At 39.5% G+C, this 15374-nt stretch overlaps 1 protein-coding gene across 1 annotated transcript in view; it reads left to right on the forward strand.

Annotated features, from left to right (window-relative positions):
• The first annotated feature begins 1424 nt into the window (after window positions 1-1424).
• Window positions 1425-15374, forward strand: part of myt1a (myelin transcription factor 1a) — a 16728-nt gene continuing 2778 nt past the window's right edge. Inside the window, exons 1-18 of the mRNA XM_053642872.1 lie at window positions 1425-1835; window positions 7263-7354; window positions 7974-8028; window positions 8198-8228; window positions 8353-8415; window positions 8518-8756; window positions 8856-9854; window positions 11238-11372; window positions 11512-11602; window positions 11711-11833; window positions 11962-12176; window positions 12319-12527; window positions 12664-12888; window positions 13060-13214; window positions 13321-13383; window positions 14225-14287; window positions 14543-14626; window positions 15007-15228. Coding sequence (XP_053498847.1) covers window positions 1811-1835; window positions 7263-7354; window positions 7974-8028; window positions 8198-8228; window positions 8353-8415; window positions 8518-8756; window positions 8856-9854; window positions 11238-11372; window positions 11512-11602; window positions 11711-11833; window positions 11962-12176; window positions 12319-12527; window positions 12664-12888; window positions 13060-13214; window positions 13321-13383; window positions 14225-14287; window positions 14543-14626; window positions 15007-15228 — 3089 coding nt within the window. The 5' untranslated portion in view covers window positions 1425-1810. The remainder of the gene's footprint in view (window positions 1836-7262; window positions 7355-7973; window positions 8029-8197; window positions 8229-8352; window positions 8416-8517; window positions 8757-8855; window positions 9855-11237; window positions 11373-11511; window positions 11603-11710; window positions 11834-11961; window positions 12177-12318; window positions 12528-12663; window positions 12889-13059; window positions 13215-13320; window positions 13384-14224; window positions 14288-14542; window positions 14627-15006; window positions 15229-15374) is intronic.

Raw genomic sequence — 15374 nt, forward strand, 5'->3', positions numbered from 1 at the left:
TGTGTATGTATGTACATATATTTGTGTGTGTATATATATGTATGTATGTATGTATGTACAAATATATACATACATATATACATTGTATATATACAAATATACTTATGTACAATATTTTAGTTTCAGTATGTAAATCAACTTATATTGACATAAAGTACAGTCCCATCTGAAAGTATTGGAACAGCAAGGCCAATTCTTCTGTTTTTGCTCTACACGTGGGTTTGAGCTCAGAACCTCAGCTTTCATTTGTGGATGGATTGAACAACTTAGAACATTTCACCTTTGGTGGCAGACCACCCAGGTTTTAGGTGAGCAAAAGTATTGGAACAGATAGACATAAAGTAAATGAAAGTAAATAACACTGAATGTTTGGTTGCAAATCCCTTGCTTGCAGTAACTGCATCAAGCCTGTGACTCAGTGACATAACCAAATTGGATTCTTCTTTTGTGATGCTTTTCCTGGCTTTTCCCCAGTCTCTTTCAGTTGTTGTTTGTTTTGGGTGGGGTTTCTCCCTTCAGTCTCTCTTCAGGAGGTGAAATGCGTGCTCAATTGGGTTAAGGTCTGGTGATTGTCTTGGCCACTCTAAAACCTTCCACTTTTTCCCCTGATAAAGTCTTTTGTTGAGTTGGCATTGTGTTTTGGCTCATTGTCTTACTACATGATGAATTTCTTCCTAATTAGACTGTAAATTGGCACACAGAATGTTTCTGTAGACTTCTGAATTAATTCTGCTGCTACCATCATGAGTTACATCATCAATAAAGATTAGTGAGCCTGTTCCAGAAGTAGTCACACAAGGCCAAACCATGACACTACCTTCACCATGCTTGACCGATGAGCTTGCATGTTTTGGATCATGTGCAGACACTTTGTTTCTCCCCACTTTGGCCTTTCCATCAGTTTGGTAGAGGTTAATCTTGATATCAGAACTTTTGTGTCTCATCTCTGTATTTCTTTGCGAATTCCAATTTGGCTTTCCAATTCTTACTGCTGATGCATGGTTTGCATCTTGTGGTATGGCCTCTATATTTTTGCTCTCAAAGTCTTCTTGGAATGGTGGATAGTGATACCTTCACCCCTGCCCTGTGGAAGTCTGTTGTTTTGGGGTTTTTCTTCACAGCTTTCCGCAATATAAGAAAAAATAAAAATAAATAAATAAACAATTGGCCTTTCTGTTCCAATATTTTTGAAAGGGAACTGTATATTCTGTATACCAGTTCAAATTAAAATTTTAAGTTTTAAAAAATTTTAATATGAAAGCTGTTTCTATTCATCATAAGTAATCATAGTTTGTTATTTATTATTATTATTATTATTATTATTATTATTATTATTATTATTATTATTATTGTTGTTGTTGTTGTTGTTGTTGTTGTTTTTATGATGATGATGATGATGATGATGATGATGAAAGGTAGGCCTATACTCTTCTGGAAACTGAATAAAGAACACTGGTGAAACTTTACACAAAAGTTTTCTCTACAACTATTCGGTGTGAGTTGGGACAGATGAATAGAGAAGTGGTTCCCCTTTGCCGTATATCTGCTTTTGAACAGAGCCAGTCTGCACTCTTTTGTTTTCACTTTCAATGGTCTTTGTTTGCTTGTTTGAGAAGCTCTCGAGCTCAGGATCATTCTGATTGGCTCTCCTCTAGGACACCGATGACGCAGGCAGGATCTGATTGGTTGGCACGAAGAAGTCTGTCCCACTCCGGCAAGTTTTTCTCCAAGTTATACTTTGTCTCTGGAAGCAAAGTTGAATGAGTTTGAAAGCTGCGAGAGTGTGAGGAGCAGCCGAATCACAGCCAAGATGAAGCTGTGTAAAACATTTCTCGGTGAGTAGACTGTTATTTTTATTTAATTTTGTTTTACTTCTGCGTTTACTCTAACCCATGCGCTTCCGGGTATTTAACAATGCTTTGGTGTGATTTGACAGAAATGTTTTGGACTGTGTGGTCATTGTGTGATTCCTTAAACACTACACAGAAGTACTAACAATAATAATTTGAAAAAAAATATATACGTAAACTAGCTTGCTACGTCAAAATAGACTGATGTTTTTGGAAATAAAAGTGTCTGGTTATGCCATTATGGTTTTCTTATGGTGAGCCACATCAACAGTGTAAACAATAGATTGATATTATAATAGTTTATAGCGTCGTAGTGACATTTTTAAAGATACCCTGCCTATAAATATTTATGTTTCATATATATATTCAGTTATCTTCATCTGTATGCTGCAGGACAGAATCTTAGTTTCATAAAACTTTCACAACACATATGGCCGTCCAGACAGTTCACAAACAAAGGGAACTTTTGTTCCCAGAAGGGATTTTGTGTCTCAACTCTGTGGGGACTTCAGGACACTGCTGTATAGACCCGTTAAAAAGTTTGTATGAGGGAGGGACTTATATCAGTCCATCTGTCCATGTCCATGGTGTGTGTGTGTGGGGGGGGGGGGGTGCAGGGCTATGGGCTCCTTATTCGCTCAGCTGGCACGTATGTAATATTTATACACGGTGCCTGGCCCTGAAAAACAGACCGCGAAGTTAATTGTATGCTGGAGCAAACACGGCTGTCCATCTGTAGCAAGGTTTAGGATGAGACCGGGTTCAACAAAGTTCCAGCTGGTAACCGAAGAACTTTGCCCTGATTAAATATGCAGAAACATGCTGAAGAGGGTTTTTTTTCTTTTTGGTCACAAGACCGATACTTTCCCCTAAAACTTTTTTTAAATCTATTTTTATAAAGTTGTTGTAACTCAGTTCGCATCCAACAGATTTATATCCCATATAAACACTCTTAAGTGTGCAGTAATATCTGCATTACATTTTTGGACATTTTCTTGTGGTTTCATTCTCTGTTTTAATTTTCTTTTACTCCTTTTTGACCCTCTAATGTGAAGTCAGAATATGCTCACACCCGGAAGCATGCAGTCCTTTTAGAGAGATAATACGGGTATCTTTTATTATACCATGCAAAACAGGAACTAGTAGGTCTAATTATAGAGTACAACGTACAAGCATCAAAGGGCATCATAATATATTCAACTAACAAACATTAAATGACATTTTGCAAAAATATATTGCAGTGTACTTCCCTGTCGCTGTGATCTATTTCACATAGTTCGTGTTGCTGAATCGAGGCCTACTGTAAATCAAATGTATCACTGCGCATGATAAAGTAGTTCCAGTCCGTGTCCCTGATCATCTTTTTTTAAAGGTCGTAAATTCTTCTCAAAAGAAATTCTTCTCAAAATTATATACATTCAACACGGCGGTAGTGCGTCTAATCATCTGTCTTTAATTTGGTTAAAAATGATTATCGCTGATGGAAAAGAAATAACTTTTTTTTCCCCCTGTCTGGAGTGAACAGTCGTCCAGTGTAGTGTAATATTCCTATTCTCTGTGCACCATTAGAGGGAAAATAGTTCAGTCTCGGTTGTAATGATGCTTTGTGCTTCGGAGGAAGCTGCTGTGTGAAAGAGCTCCTGTCCAAGGTGCTGAAATAAGCTTGAGCTGTCTAGAGTGCTGAACTTTACAAAAATAGGCCAGCTCACTATTAAAAATATGACCAAGTGCACAATGCTTTATAATCGTGGCTCTGTAAACATGGGAGAATGATGTGTGTATGATTATTTGTATCATTGTGGATCAGATCGTAATGTGGAAATGTCGCGTGCGTCCTTTTTACCTTTTAGATCAGGTCAGAGAGATGAGTTTATATGAGATGTGTATATGTTTAAGGTTTGTGTGTATACGCGTGTGTGTGTGTCTGTGTGTGTGTGTTTATTGGGGGGGGGGGTGTATGATAGAGCCCACCCCCTCCTGTATTGTACATTTTACTATGATGATGTCACAGCATTGGGTAGAGGAGGGGTGAACAATGGGCCTGTGAGCTAAAGGTAAGTTCATATTATTCTCGCCGTCAAACGTTAAATAGAAATGTTTTGACGCCTATGGGATAATATTCAAACGTCAAAATTGGATATACACGACTAAAATCCTAATATGAAGAGGTTTCGCACGCGTCCTGGTCGGATTATTTACGGTTTCTAACGGTCAAGGCTTCTATGAAAAGGCGAAGCGGAACAGCACTGAAGTTACAGCTACAAAGAGCAAAAGGCCGCTTGTATCTCATCGTCGGAAGCAGAGCCAAGCTTAGGGTAATGTCCTAGCACGATGCGGTTTATTGATGCTGGTTGCAAAAATGGTTGCGTTTTCAGTCGGTTAATCTGCTGCCTATCCGTCGCGCTCGGTTGTTGTCGTCTAATGGACGCCGGCTCTGTAATCTTTTAAAGAGACATGTTTCGACCTGGTTTTCTCTTGCCTCGGTTTCATTCCTCATTTTATTTTTTTTAAGGAGGAGGCTGGAGTACAGTAATATATTTGGGCTAAATAGAAAATACCGGGATATACTATAATACCAACTTTCTATGGGCTATATAGCCTACATATAAAAGGTGTAGGCTAATTAGATAGGATGCAAAAGGTGTAATTAGATAGGATATGTTACTCGTGTGTGGTTATTATGTGTCGGAGAAGCCAGATTGTTGGTTTGTTGTGTGCTACTTTCAGAGAAACGGGCCTGAAATAGGCTACTGTCAGTGAATTTGTCCATGACGTGAGCAATGCTAGTTTAAAGTTGAAGGCATCTCTGACAACACAACCAGGTGAAGTTTGTTCAGCGTCGACGGACTTAGTAATATATCTTTAGTGTGATTTATGTAACAATATAGAAATGCAGGAGAACGACGAATAACGAAGTTTAGAGTGATTTCCAGTTGTTTTTGCATTCTGCCAGAACTTAACCGACTTAAGGGCATTTTACCACTCAGAACGTTTACATGATGTGTTTTATTATTTTTTTTTTTAGTTATTATTCCCAGTTGTTAGAGCTGTATTGTATTCTGAATTATATAATAGATCTTGATTTTCCTTAGAGCTCCTCGCTCTTATTTATAGCCTATCTAGCGCTTGTAAATAAACATATTTCGCTGTTGACAGCCTGCATCATGAACATGGGTGTGTTACTAAATGCTCTTTGTGGCTGTGTGTTTATAAAGTAGTTATGACCAGGTTCGTGTTTCAATTAGGATACTTGCTTATCTCTATCATGTAGGCTTGGTGTAGGCCTAATGGACCTTTTTTTTTTTTTTTTTTTTTTTTTTTTTTGTGTTTTGTTTTTTTCCTGCTCGGATGATGGAAGTAATTCAAAGGCGTGGGCTGCGTCCATTAGCCTACTCTATTGAAGGCGTACCATTTTAGTTTATTATCTTATGATACTATGGTTTGTTTGTTTTTTTGCTGTAGAACACAAGCTCGTGAACCATTTTTGCAAGTCTGTGCATGTGCATCATATTGCCAGCTTTTACATTTCTTTGTCAGACTACGACATGACAAAAATAATAATAAATAATAAATAAATAATAAAAACACCGAATTATTGCTCAGTAGTTTTGTCTAGTGCATTTAACTGAACCGGAAGTGGCCTGTAGTTGTATGAAGCTTTTGTGTCTTATGGATAATCGCGTGTAAATGTTTTTTGTAACTCATAGGCACATAACATATCCCACTTGGAGACTCTTATGAGCCGTGAGAAATAATTCAAAAAGTTTAAAGGACAAACAGTGTGTGTGTGTGTGTGTGTGTGTGTGTGTGTGTGTAATGGAGGCAAATTTCTCTGGGGACACCCCCCACCCTCCTTCATGAGAGCACCAGGTGCCAGCAGAAACCAAATCGGAGTGCTACGTAATAATGGCCGAATGGAACAGCTGGCTCGCGCTCGCAGAGCTGTTCATTCACAACACACAGAACCAGCTCCATTCAGGAGTGCGCGTGCACTACATGTTCCACCACCCGCAGAGGCCACGCCCACCCCAGTAACAACCCGGAAGAGTCCTGAACGGTGGCTCTAATGTACTAGTTTAATATAGACGATTTTTAAATGATGCATAACTGTCGAGTGTGTTCCCACTGAGAAATACGCACAAATGTAACTTAGTAGAAAACACTGAGACATTTTTCACACCACACTCTGAGAAATATCTGTTGCATAGCATGCATGTTTAACAATTACTTTCCAACATAATATTAAGAAGTAGACTAGGTCATAGTAGCCTATGCAATCTGAGACCCAGCTAAAGTGTGTGATATATAAAATAAATATGAAGTCATCACACACATAAATGACAGTGTCCGTAATTGTTCTATTGTTGCATAATCTCAGACATCTTGAGTTTAGTTCTAATTTTGAGATTGTTTTAGGAGTAAAAGTAATTCATAAATATTGAATGGGGTTCATCATACAATAAATGAATAAAATGCTTCTTATATTAGTACATCTGTTTAAAAATGTCCCAAACTTTCTGCTGTTGTTTAACGTTATCTTTCCTATAAGTTTACTGTTACCCATTGCTATTATTCAAACGTTAATATGATTTGTGCTTAAGAACAACAACCCCCCCAAAAAAACTGCATTCATAGTTGAAAACAAACATGCAAAAATCTCAACTTTGTATTCACAATTTTTTTGTTGATACTTGGGATACGTGGGTTTTATTTATGTTATTTTGACAACATTCATTGTCCAGCAGTTCCAATTTCAGTTCTCAGAGTCTTCCTTTTTGCTGAACCCAACAATCAAGATCCCCAAAATGTACTGGAACTGTAGTGCTAGATGTTGAATAGACAAATCATGCAGCCTTTCAGGGGCTATCCAAGGAGCGGAAAGGAAAATAGTTGCCTCTAGTCACAAATGCACACACACACATACACACTGACTCGTGCTTACTGAAGAAACTCATAGAAGTTGACCATTCAAAAATATTTGCCAAAGTTTTTCCTACTTTTGCATATTGGTTTGAACGATAAGCTGTGATTGATTGTTTCACCTGCTGTTTTGTAAAGATGTGTTTATGATTGTGCTGTCATTAGTTTGTGGCATGGCACTGCTCAGCTGGCTGTAAATAGCAACATAGCAACAAATAGTTTACATCACATTTTATACATTTATAGCCAGGTCTAATGCAACACATTAGGCAAAAAAACAAAACAAGTCTACAAGTCTACTAATCATCAGTTTTACATGCTACATTTGATTGTCAAATATTATATATAATATTTATAAAATAATATAAAAGACTGTTCTGTATATATTTTGCTATATAAAACATACTGTACATTATACTTGGTTGAATACTATTTATGAATGGTAAATACTATTCAATGTGCCACAATATCTTTCCTCTGCTCGTCCTGTAGAGAATGAGTTCCACGGGCAGCTGCTGAGTCAGAGGTGGACAAAAGGGGATCGGATCAGCAGCTGGGCGAGCAAGAGGAGCAAAAGAATCAAAGTGAGATATAGATACGTTTTCATTATGAGTATGTGGGTGTGGATGTTCTGTTTATACCCCCAGTATAGAACTGCTTCCTTTTCATTTCCTATAATGAGAGCTATCATGCAGTGAATAACCTTGAGTTATTCTTCTTCTTACCCCTTCAGTATTAAGTGCTACAACTTCATTGTAATCTGATATTTTCTAACCCATAATGGCTTTGCACTGTTCTCTCCATTTCAAATTATTATTATTCAATTTTGCTCTTTTTTCTTCCAAATCATTGCTTTCCTTGTGCCCTGAGTATTTCTTTCTTATATTTTCTCTCCCACATCCTCTTGCTAGGTCATGTTATGCATCTCAAAGGAACTCATTGGAAGTGTATTATTGATTTTTGCTGTTTCACTGAGTTTAAAGGATACAACGAGCCACTCTAGTTACTTTAGCATCTCACTGCTCAGCGAACATGAGATATTTCACTGAAGGAGGAAAAAATAGAGATCCTGTCATAAGAAATTTTGTTCTAAATGTAGAAGTAATAACAAATGACACAGAGAATGAGACAGTGAAATTAGAGCAAAAAATGATAATAAGCTGAGGAATTAAGTGCAAATGTTTGTATTTTCATGTACTCTAGATGAGCCAAGACACAGAGGAGAAAAGGACACGGACCCGCTCCAAAGGCATCAGAGGTGAGGCTAGTTCACTATATGTAACGTGATGCTGGAAACCAAAGACATATCTTCGATCTGTCTGGCCTATTTATGTGAAACCCATGATATATGCATGTGATGTGATATATGTGCTAATGTTTTTAGTAATAAAATATGAGGAATGTCTTTTCTGTTTTCTCTTTTTTAGTTCCTCTTGAGCTAGTGGGACAAGAATACAGGTGTGTTGGTTCTTCTTTTTATAACTTGCAAGTTTCATGTTATTCTATACCAATTTTATATAGATTAAAAATACTGAATGCATATTATCATTAAACAAACAATTACATTTTTCTATACCTTTAGTTGTCCGACTCCAGGATGTGATGGTTTGGGTCATGTCAGTGGAAAATATGCTCGACACAGAAGGTACCATTAAATGAAATGTTAAGCCTTTGACAATGTCAAATTAAGTTGATACAATCGACTTTCATACTAATGACTGTTGTTGTTTTTCTGTTCATCCTATAGTGTATTGGGTTGCCCATTAGCAAAAAAAAGGAAACTCCAGGAAGCAGAAGAGAACCAGTCAGTCTCTAAGAAGAGGCCGAATCCCCTGAAGCTGGCAATGGATGATGGGTTCAATGCAGACAGTGATACAAACAGTGAAACTGAACCAAAGGATGAAGCAGTAGAGTCTGACGAAGACACAGCAGAGAAAGAGGAAGAGCCTAAGAAGAAGGATCATACATCAGACCTGCCATTGCCAGGTAGGAAATACGATCATTAGGTTTTGCCAGTTATTTAATCATAATGTGATTATAATTCCCTCAGTCTTCATATATCTAATCACACACTTGTTTCTACAGAAGTCATTTCACAAGAGGAACCTGAAGATAAAAACACAGAAGTCAAAGACATTTCTATTCCAGCACCTGAAGAGGAGTCTAAAAAAGAACACCTTGAGCCTGAAGCGACTCCCATCCAACAAGTGACTGTGGAGACTGAAAGCGATGAGGGCCTTCAAGTTGCTGCAGAGATCCAGGCCGGAGAAGAGGAGGAGGGAGATGGAGCAGAAGAGATGACAGAAGAAGAAAGAATGACTCAGCAGCTAAAAGCCACTGATGACCCTGAGCAGATATCAGAAGAAGATGGTGAGGAAGAAGAAGAAAATGATGAGGAACATGAGACCCAGTGCTCAAGTCAGAAGAACAATTCAGACCACCAGTACTTCAGTGGAGACTTCAACAAAGTCCAGGCCAAAGAAACCGATGAGAAATTGAACGATCAGGAAGATGATATTGATGAAATGGAAGAGGAGGAGGAGGAGGAGGAGGAGGAAGAGGAGCAGGAACAGGTAGAGCCCAGACCCTCTCCCAGCACTGTAGCCACCAACTTCTCAGCTCAGGTATCAGAACCAGATGCCATGATGAATAGTGGTGAGAAACCAGACACTCATTTAAGTGAGGATGAGGAAGAAGAGGAAGAATATGAAGAGGAGCGAGAAGATGCATCTAACAAACCCTCACCCACAGTGGTCATAGAGTTGCAATCTGACGATGAGGAAGAGGTTGAGGAGGAAGAAGAGGATGATGGTGAGGATGAAGGGGAAGAAGAGGTAGATGAAGCAGAAGATGAGGAAATGGACAGCGTGTCTCACAGGTCAGAAGTGACGGATGAGTCTGAGACATATGACATGACACGGGGAAATCTGGGGCTGCTAGAGCAGGCCATCGCACTGAAGGCTGAGCAGACAGCACGCAGTTCTGAGGAGAGTCGCTCTCCTGAGCAGCAGAGCTACCACAGTGCAGATGAGAGGAGCAGCAAGATGGCTGAAAACACACCACGCAGGGGATACTATGGTAAAGGTACAGTCAGCACACATCATGGTCTTTATCCATGGCTGGGAGTTCAAAAATTGGCCATTCTCTCCAAGTCAAAGGATGACATTACTTGTTCAACTGTCAATCAGAACAGTGCTAGCCAGTTGTTAGCATCTGTATGCTGAAGAAAAGGGTCCAGGTTTATTCGTTCCGTTCCACCACACGAGATCCCCACAGTTTGAGACGTCCCAAAATGCGATCTCAAAAACCAGAGCTGAAGCTCTTCTATTTATACGGTTTTCTTAGGGTCAGGATGACCCAGACACCACTATGTTTAGAGTTAGCTGTCCCAGAACACCATTACGTATGTTAACCCTTATCTTGCAGGTGCAGCTTGGCTCCAAAATATATTTTGTTTTGTTTCACTTTTTAACAATAACCTGACCTTATCTGTGTCACTGTGACTGGATTTTCGTCGAGAACGGACACTTTCAAACACACCATCTCAACATTATGAGTAAATTTTATGTTTGTTCTACATTTCTTTTTTTTTGTTTGTAGTGCTTGCATGTACATTACCCTATAAGAGTTTTTCATGAAACAGAATATGAAACAGATTAATTTCTGTTTTCTGCATACACACCAGGCCTCTGTGTGTGTGTGTGTGTGTGTGTGTGTGTGTGTGTCTTAGGTGAACATCTGTTCATATAGTCCACCAGCCCAGTGAATTCTCAATAAGTTTACATATTACTCATACTAGGTCTCCCTTGTGTTTATTTCATGTATATTTTATATACAACAGTACTTAGTGCTTTCCTCCAAGTGTGCTCAGCTGCCTTGTGACATAGCATGAGCTGCACTTTGAAACAATGCAGAGCCTTGCCCTGTCTTGGAGGAAGCACATGCTATCCTTTACCTTTCCTGGTTGGAAGCTAGTGTATGATAAGGAACAGTTAGCAAGTGGATGGAAATTGGCACAATTGGTAAAAATCCCATCATTATAAGTACTCCATTACTGCTACATTGCACAGAGCATGCAAGATTTCAGGACTCCCAGATGTACATATCTTACTCTGATAAGGCCAGGGGTAGCTTTGTGGATAAGGGTTTGTGCTAGTCGCCTGAAGGATACAAATTCAAATCCTACTATTGTCATACTGTACCACACTATTGAGGCCTTGAGAAAAACTCTAGAGGCATTGAGGCACACAATAGCCGACTCTGAGCTAAGACTCAAACTTTCTTCTAGTTGCGCTATGTGAATTGCTGAAGCATTCCAGAAACACATTCAGCATTTTCAAGTCATGGCGCTAAAACTGTTACTTTCTACAGCATTGCTTTTAAATTATTCAAATAGTACTTTTGAACAAGAGACCTTGATGTACGTTTGTGCTCTGCTCTTTCCTTCCTGCACCACTTTCATCATAGAAGGGTCCAGATCAGAGAAGAAGGAAGTAAAGTGTCCAACACCAGGATGTGATGGGACAGGTCATGTGACTGGACTGTACCCTCACCATCGAAGCCTTTCTGGGTGCCCACATAAGGACAGGGTACCACCTGAAAGTATGTACAGTAACAAATACACACTCTATTAAGTATTACTAATATGAATATACCTATTATTATATTGTTGAATCTATTGTGTACCTCTTCTGTTAGATTGATTTCATACTGACCATGACATATTTTGTCATCTGCTTAGTCTTGGCCATGCACGAGAATGTGCTGAAATGTCCAACACCTGGGTGCAATGGCCAAGGCCATGTCAACAGCAATCGTAACACACATCGCAGGTACTATTCCTCAGTCTGTCAGTCAATATTATCAGTGAATAGTTGGTCAACATGCATCAACAATCCTAATAAACAGTATTATTTACATTCAAATTGTTCTATTTTCAGTTTATCTGGCTGCCCAATTGCTGCTGCAGGGAAACACTCAAAGAATTATGAGAAGCCATCTCAGACCCAGGCTTCAGTCAGTGAGCAAGCTGTTGGCGGTTCTAATTCAGACAGAGTACTCAGGTAAGCTGCCTGCTCAACATTGATCTCTTCTGTGTACCATCTTAAGATGTAGATCATAAAATGAATTAAGAAAAGGGGGGATTTTCAAGTGTTTTGGTTAAAAATTGTTTTTATCATCTCTTCTATAGACCCATGTGTTTTGTGAAGCAGTTGGAGATTCCTCAGTATGGTAGCTACAGGCCTAATGTGGGACCGGCCACTCCACGAGCCAACCTGGCAAAGGAGTTAGAGAAGTACTCCAAGGTGTCCTTTGACTATGCAAGCTTTGATGTGCAGGTGTTTGGGAAGCGCATGCTTGCCCCAAAGATGCCTGCCAGTGAAACCTCACCTAAAGCCTTCAAATGTAAGTTTACTTTACCACTTTAGCCAGTTTCACTGAAGAATGTCATGACATCCAATAGCATCTAACAATGTAGTTCCTTCATAGTAGTTTTTTAATTCACAGTAGATTTTATGTATATTCATGTCACTGTATTGATTCACAGCAAAACAATTCCCTGAAGCTTCCTCCCCGAACCAGAACTTATCTGGAGGCTACACCAAGAGCAGCTCTTCCTCCACGTCCAGCGGATATGATTATACCCATGATGCCGAGGCTGCACACATGGCTGCCACTGCCATCCTTAACTTGTCCACACGCTGCTGGGAAAGGCCAGAGAACCTCAGCACCAAACATCAGGAACAGACCAGCAAAGTATGGAGCCACACCTCAACTCCCACAATAGTTGGAACTAGCAGTGCATAAACTGGAGTACACTGTGGTCCTCTAAGATACTGTCAAATTTGGCCATTTTCATAGATTTCATTTACATTGGTTGAATTTTCCACAGGATTTGGATATTGAGGTTGATGAGAATGGCACCTTGGACCTCAGCATGAAGAAACCCAAAAGAGAGGGTGTGAGGTCACCTGACCCTTCTTCCTCATCGTCATCTTCCTCACAACAGCATGGAGTCACCTCACCTCACTCAGGCCACGCCTACAAAATAGAAGAGTGGGAGGGGCCAATAGACTACACCAAGACCACCCGACAGAAGGAGGAGGAGCCTGAGGAGGTTATTGTTCTTCCATTTACTATTAACTACTAATAATAATAGATGTCAGTAGTAGTCAGTAGTACAAATTATAATAGTCAAATACTCTGAACTTTATAGCGAGTTGGTCCTACTGAACCAACTTTAAGTTTTATCTAATTTATTCATTGTGACCCATGTTTTGACTTGCAGGTGGATTACGCCACACAGTCTTATGCTTCTTCTGATGGAGAGGATGATGATGTAACACAAGAGGGTCTGGAGGACAGGAAGTACCCTGGTGAGGTCACCACTTCCAGCTTTAAGGTTAAGCTCCCATCCAAGGACAACAAGAAAGAGCTCCTGCTGTAAGTGTCCTCTTTACAGTCAGCAAAATAAAAGTAACATAGAATGGGATGGGACTGAAATCGTTAACTTCTACTGAACCATAACACCATGTTTAACTTTGTCTAGATGTCCCACCCCAGGATGTGATGGCAGTGGTCATATAACAGGAAACTATGCATCTCATCGCAGGTATAACCCAAACTATATGGTAGCTCTGGTGCTTACTAATCCTATGTCTATTCTCAGGAAAGCATGCCTTTCTCTCTCACCCTAACACTGTACTAAACCTTTCCCATCTCTGTCTGTGGCACATGTGAGCAACATAAATAAATGCATCAATAGCATGCATTTTCTGTTTACTCTGGCTATTACTACTTATACAATAATACTATACAAAACAGCAACATCGGTTATGACCATTCGTTGAAGAGCAGAAGCAAACCTAATCATACTCCCATTCGTTGAAGAGCAGAAGCAAACCTAATCATACTCCCAGAATTATACCAAATCTTCCTTTTCTATCTTACACAATTTCTCTTTTGTCTTGTCTTTCTTCTTCTGCTCTGCATTATTCTTCCAGTCTCTCTGGGTGTCCTCTTGCTGATAAAAGTCTTCGGACCCTCATGGCTGCCCACACTGGTGAACTCAAGTATGTCTATGCTGATCTTCCCTCTAATGAGTCCTTGCACGTTGCTTTTACTGCTTAACTGTACTGTAAACTGCTGTTTCTACTGAATTCTTTAATACAATCTAAGAATGAAGGCACTGTGCATTAATACCATTTCTTGTGCACTGACAACAACCTCAACACTTCTCAGTTATGCTTGTCACTGTTTCTGGTCACTGGTACTTCTACAAAAAGTGCACTCTAAAGAACGCTGGCGTCCCTTAAACTACACTAATATAAAAAGTTTCATTCAGAAAGAATAACACTGAATAATCATGATTATTCAGAACTGTTCAGTTAAGTGCTTCTCTATCAGATAAGGCTGTTATGACTGCATTGACCTATAAACTCTCTGACCTCCAGATGTCCCACTCCAGGCTGTGATGGATCAGGACACATCACTGGAAACTATGCTTCACACAGGAGGTACATCACTTTTATTAGTCTGTCAAGAGTCTACCGCAAACGGTCTACGCAGAAGAGAATCAGAGAAGCCTTGTGGAAAATGTCGTTTTCAATATCAGAGGCAATATACCACGCTACATTAGTTTCTAATACTATAATGTAATATTCACATCCATACTGTGTGCTGTCAGCAGGAAGCTTTCAAGCACCATTCAGACAAAATCCAGTTAGAGCAAAATGCAAATCTGGTATTAACATTGAGCATGGTTTTCACAGTTTGTCTGGCTGTCCTCGTGCAAAGAAGGGAGGAGTGAAAACAACCCCCACCAAGGACGACAAGGAAGATTCAGAGTTGATCAAGTAAGTCCCTTTAGTGAAAAACAATCACATCATCTTAATGTTACACCATCAGTACTCTTCAACACTTACGTTTTATCAAGCGTCAATGCCATGGTGCATGAGCGTGATTCAATCTGAGACTGCTGAGGTTCTATATGATAGTTATTTTAAGGTACTGAGCCATAATGTTTTGAGCCTCAATAAAGTCAAAGCAGATACACGTTTTCGACTGTATGTAGTATATTGTATGTTTATAGCATTAACTTGTTTTTGACCAAAAGGGGGGAAGGGGACATCAGACAAAACCTTACCAAAATCTCTCTGTGTTAATGTTAGATGCACCATGCAGTTCATGATGTTTGATTTCTGAGGTATTCATTAGTGTAAATATCTTTGTTCAGGTGCCCAGTTCCTGGCTGTGATAGTCTGGGTCATATCAGTGGGAAGTACGCCACTCATCGCAGTGCCTATGGGTGTCCGCTGGCAGCACGCAGACAGAAGGAGGGCCTGATGAACGGCACACCTTTCTCCTGGAAGTCCTTTAAGACAGAGGGCCCGACCTGCCCCACTCCAGGGTGTGACGGCTCAGGCCACGCCAATGGCAGCTTCCTCACTCACCGCAGGTACAGTACATGAGTCTAATAAACTGTTTTGTGCAAGTTATCATAGGTAGTGATACATACTATGAGGATAAAAAGTATATTAGTAAATATATAAATAGAAGTAATATAATAATATATGAAAAGAATATAAAAAATATAAGCAAATC

Source organism: Ictalurus furcatus, chromosome 15 (assembly GCF_023375685.1).
Source record: "Ictalurus furcatus strain D&B chromosome 15, Billie_1.0, whole genome shotgun sequence".
Taxonomy (NCBI): Eukaryota; Metazoa; Chordata; class Actinopteri; order Siluriformes; family Ictaluridae; genus Ictalurus; species Ictalurus furcatus.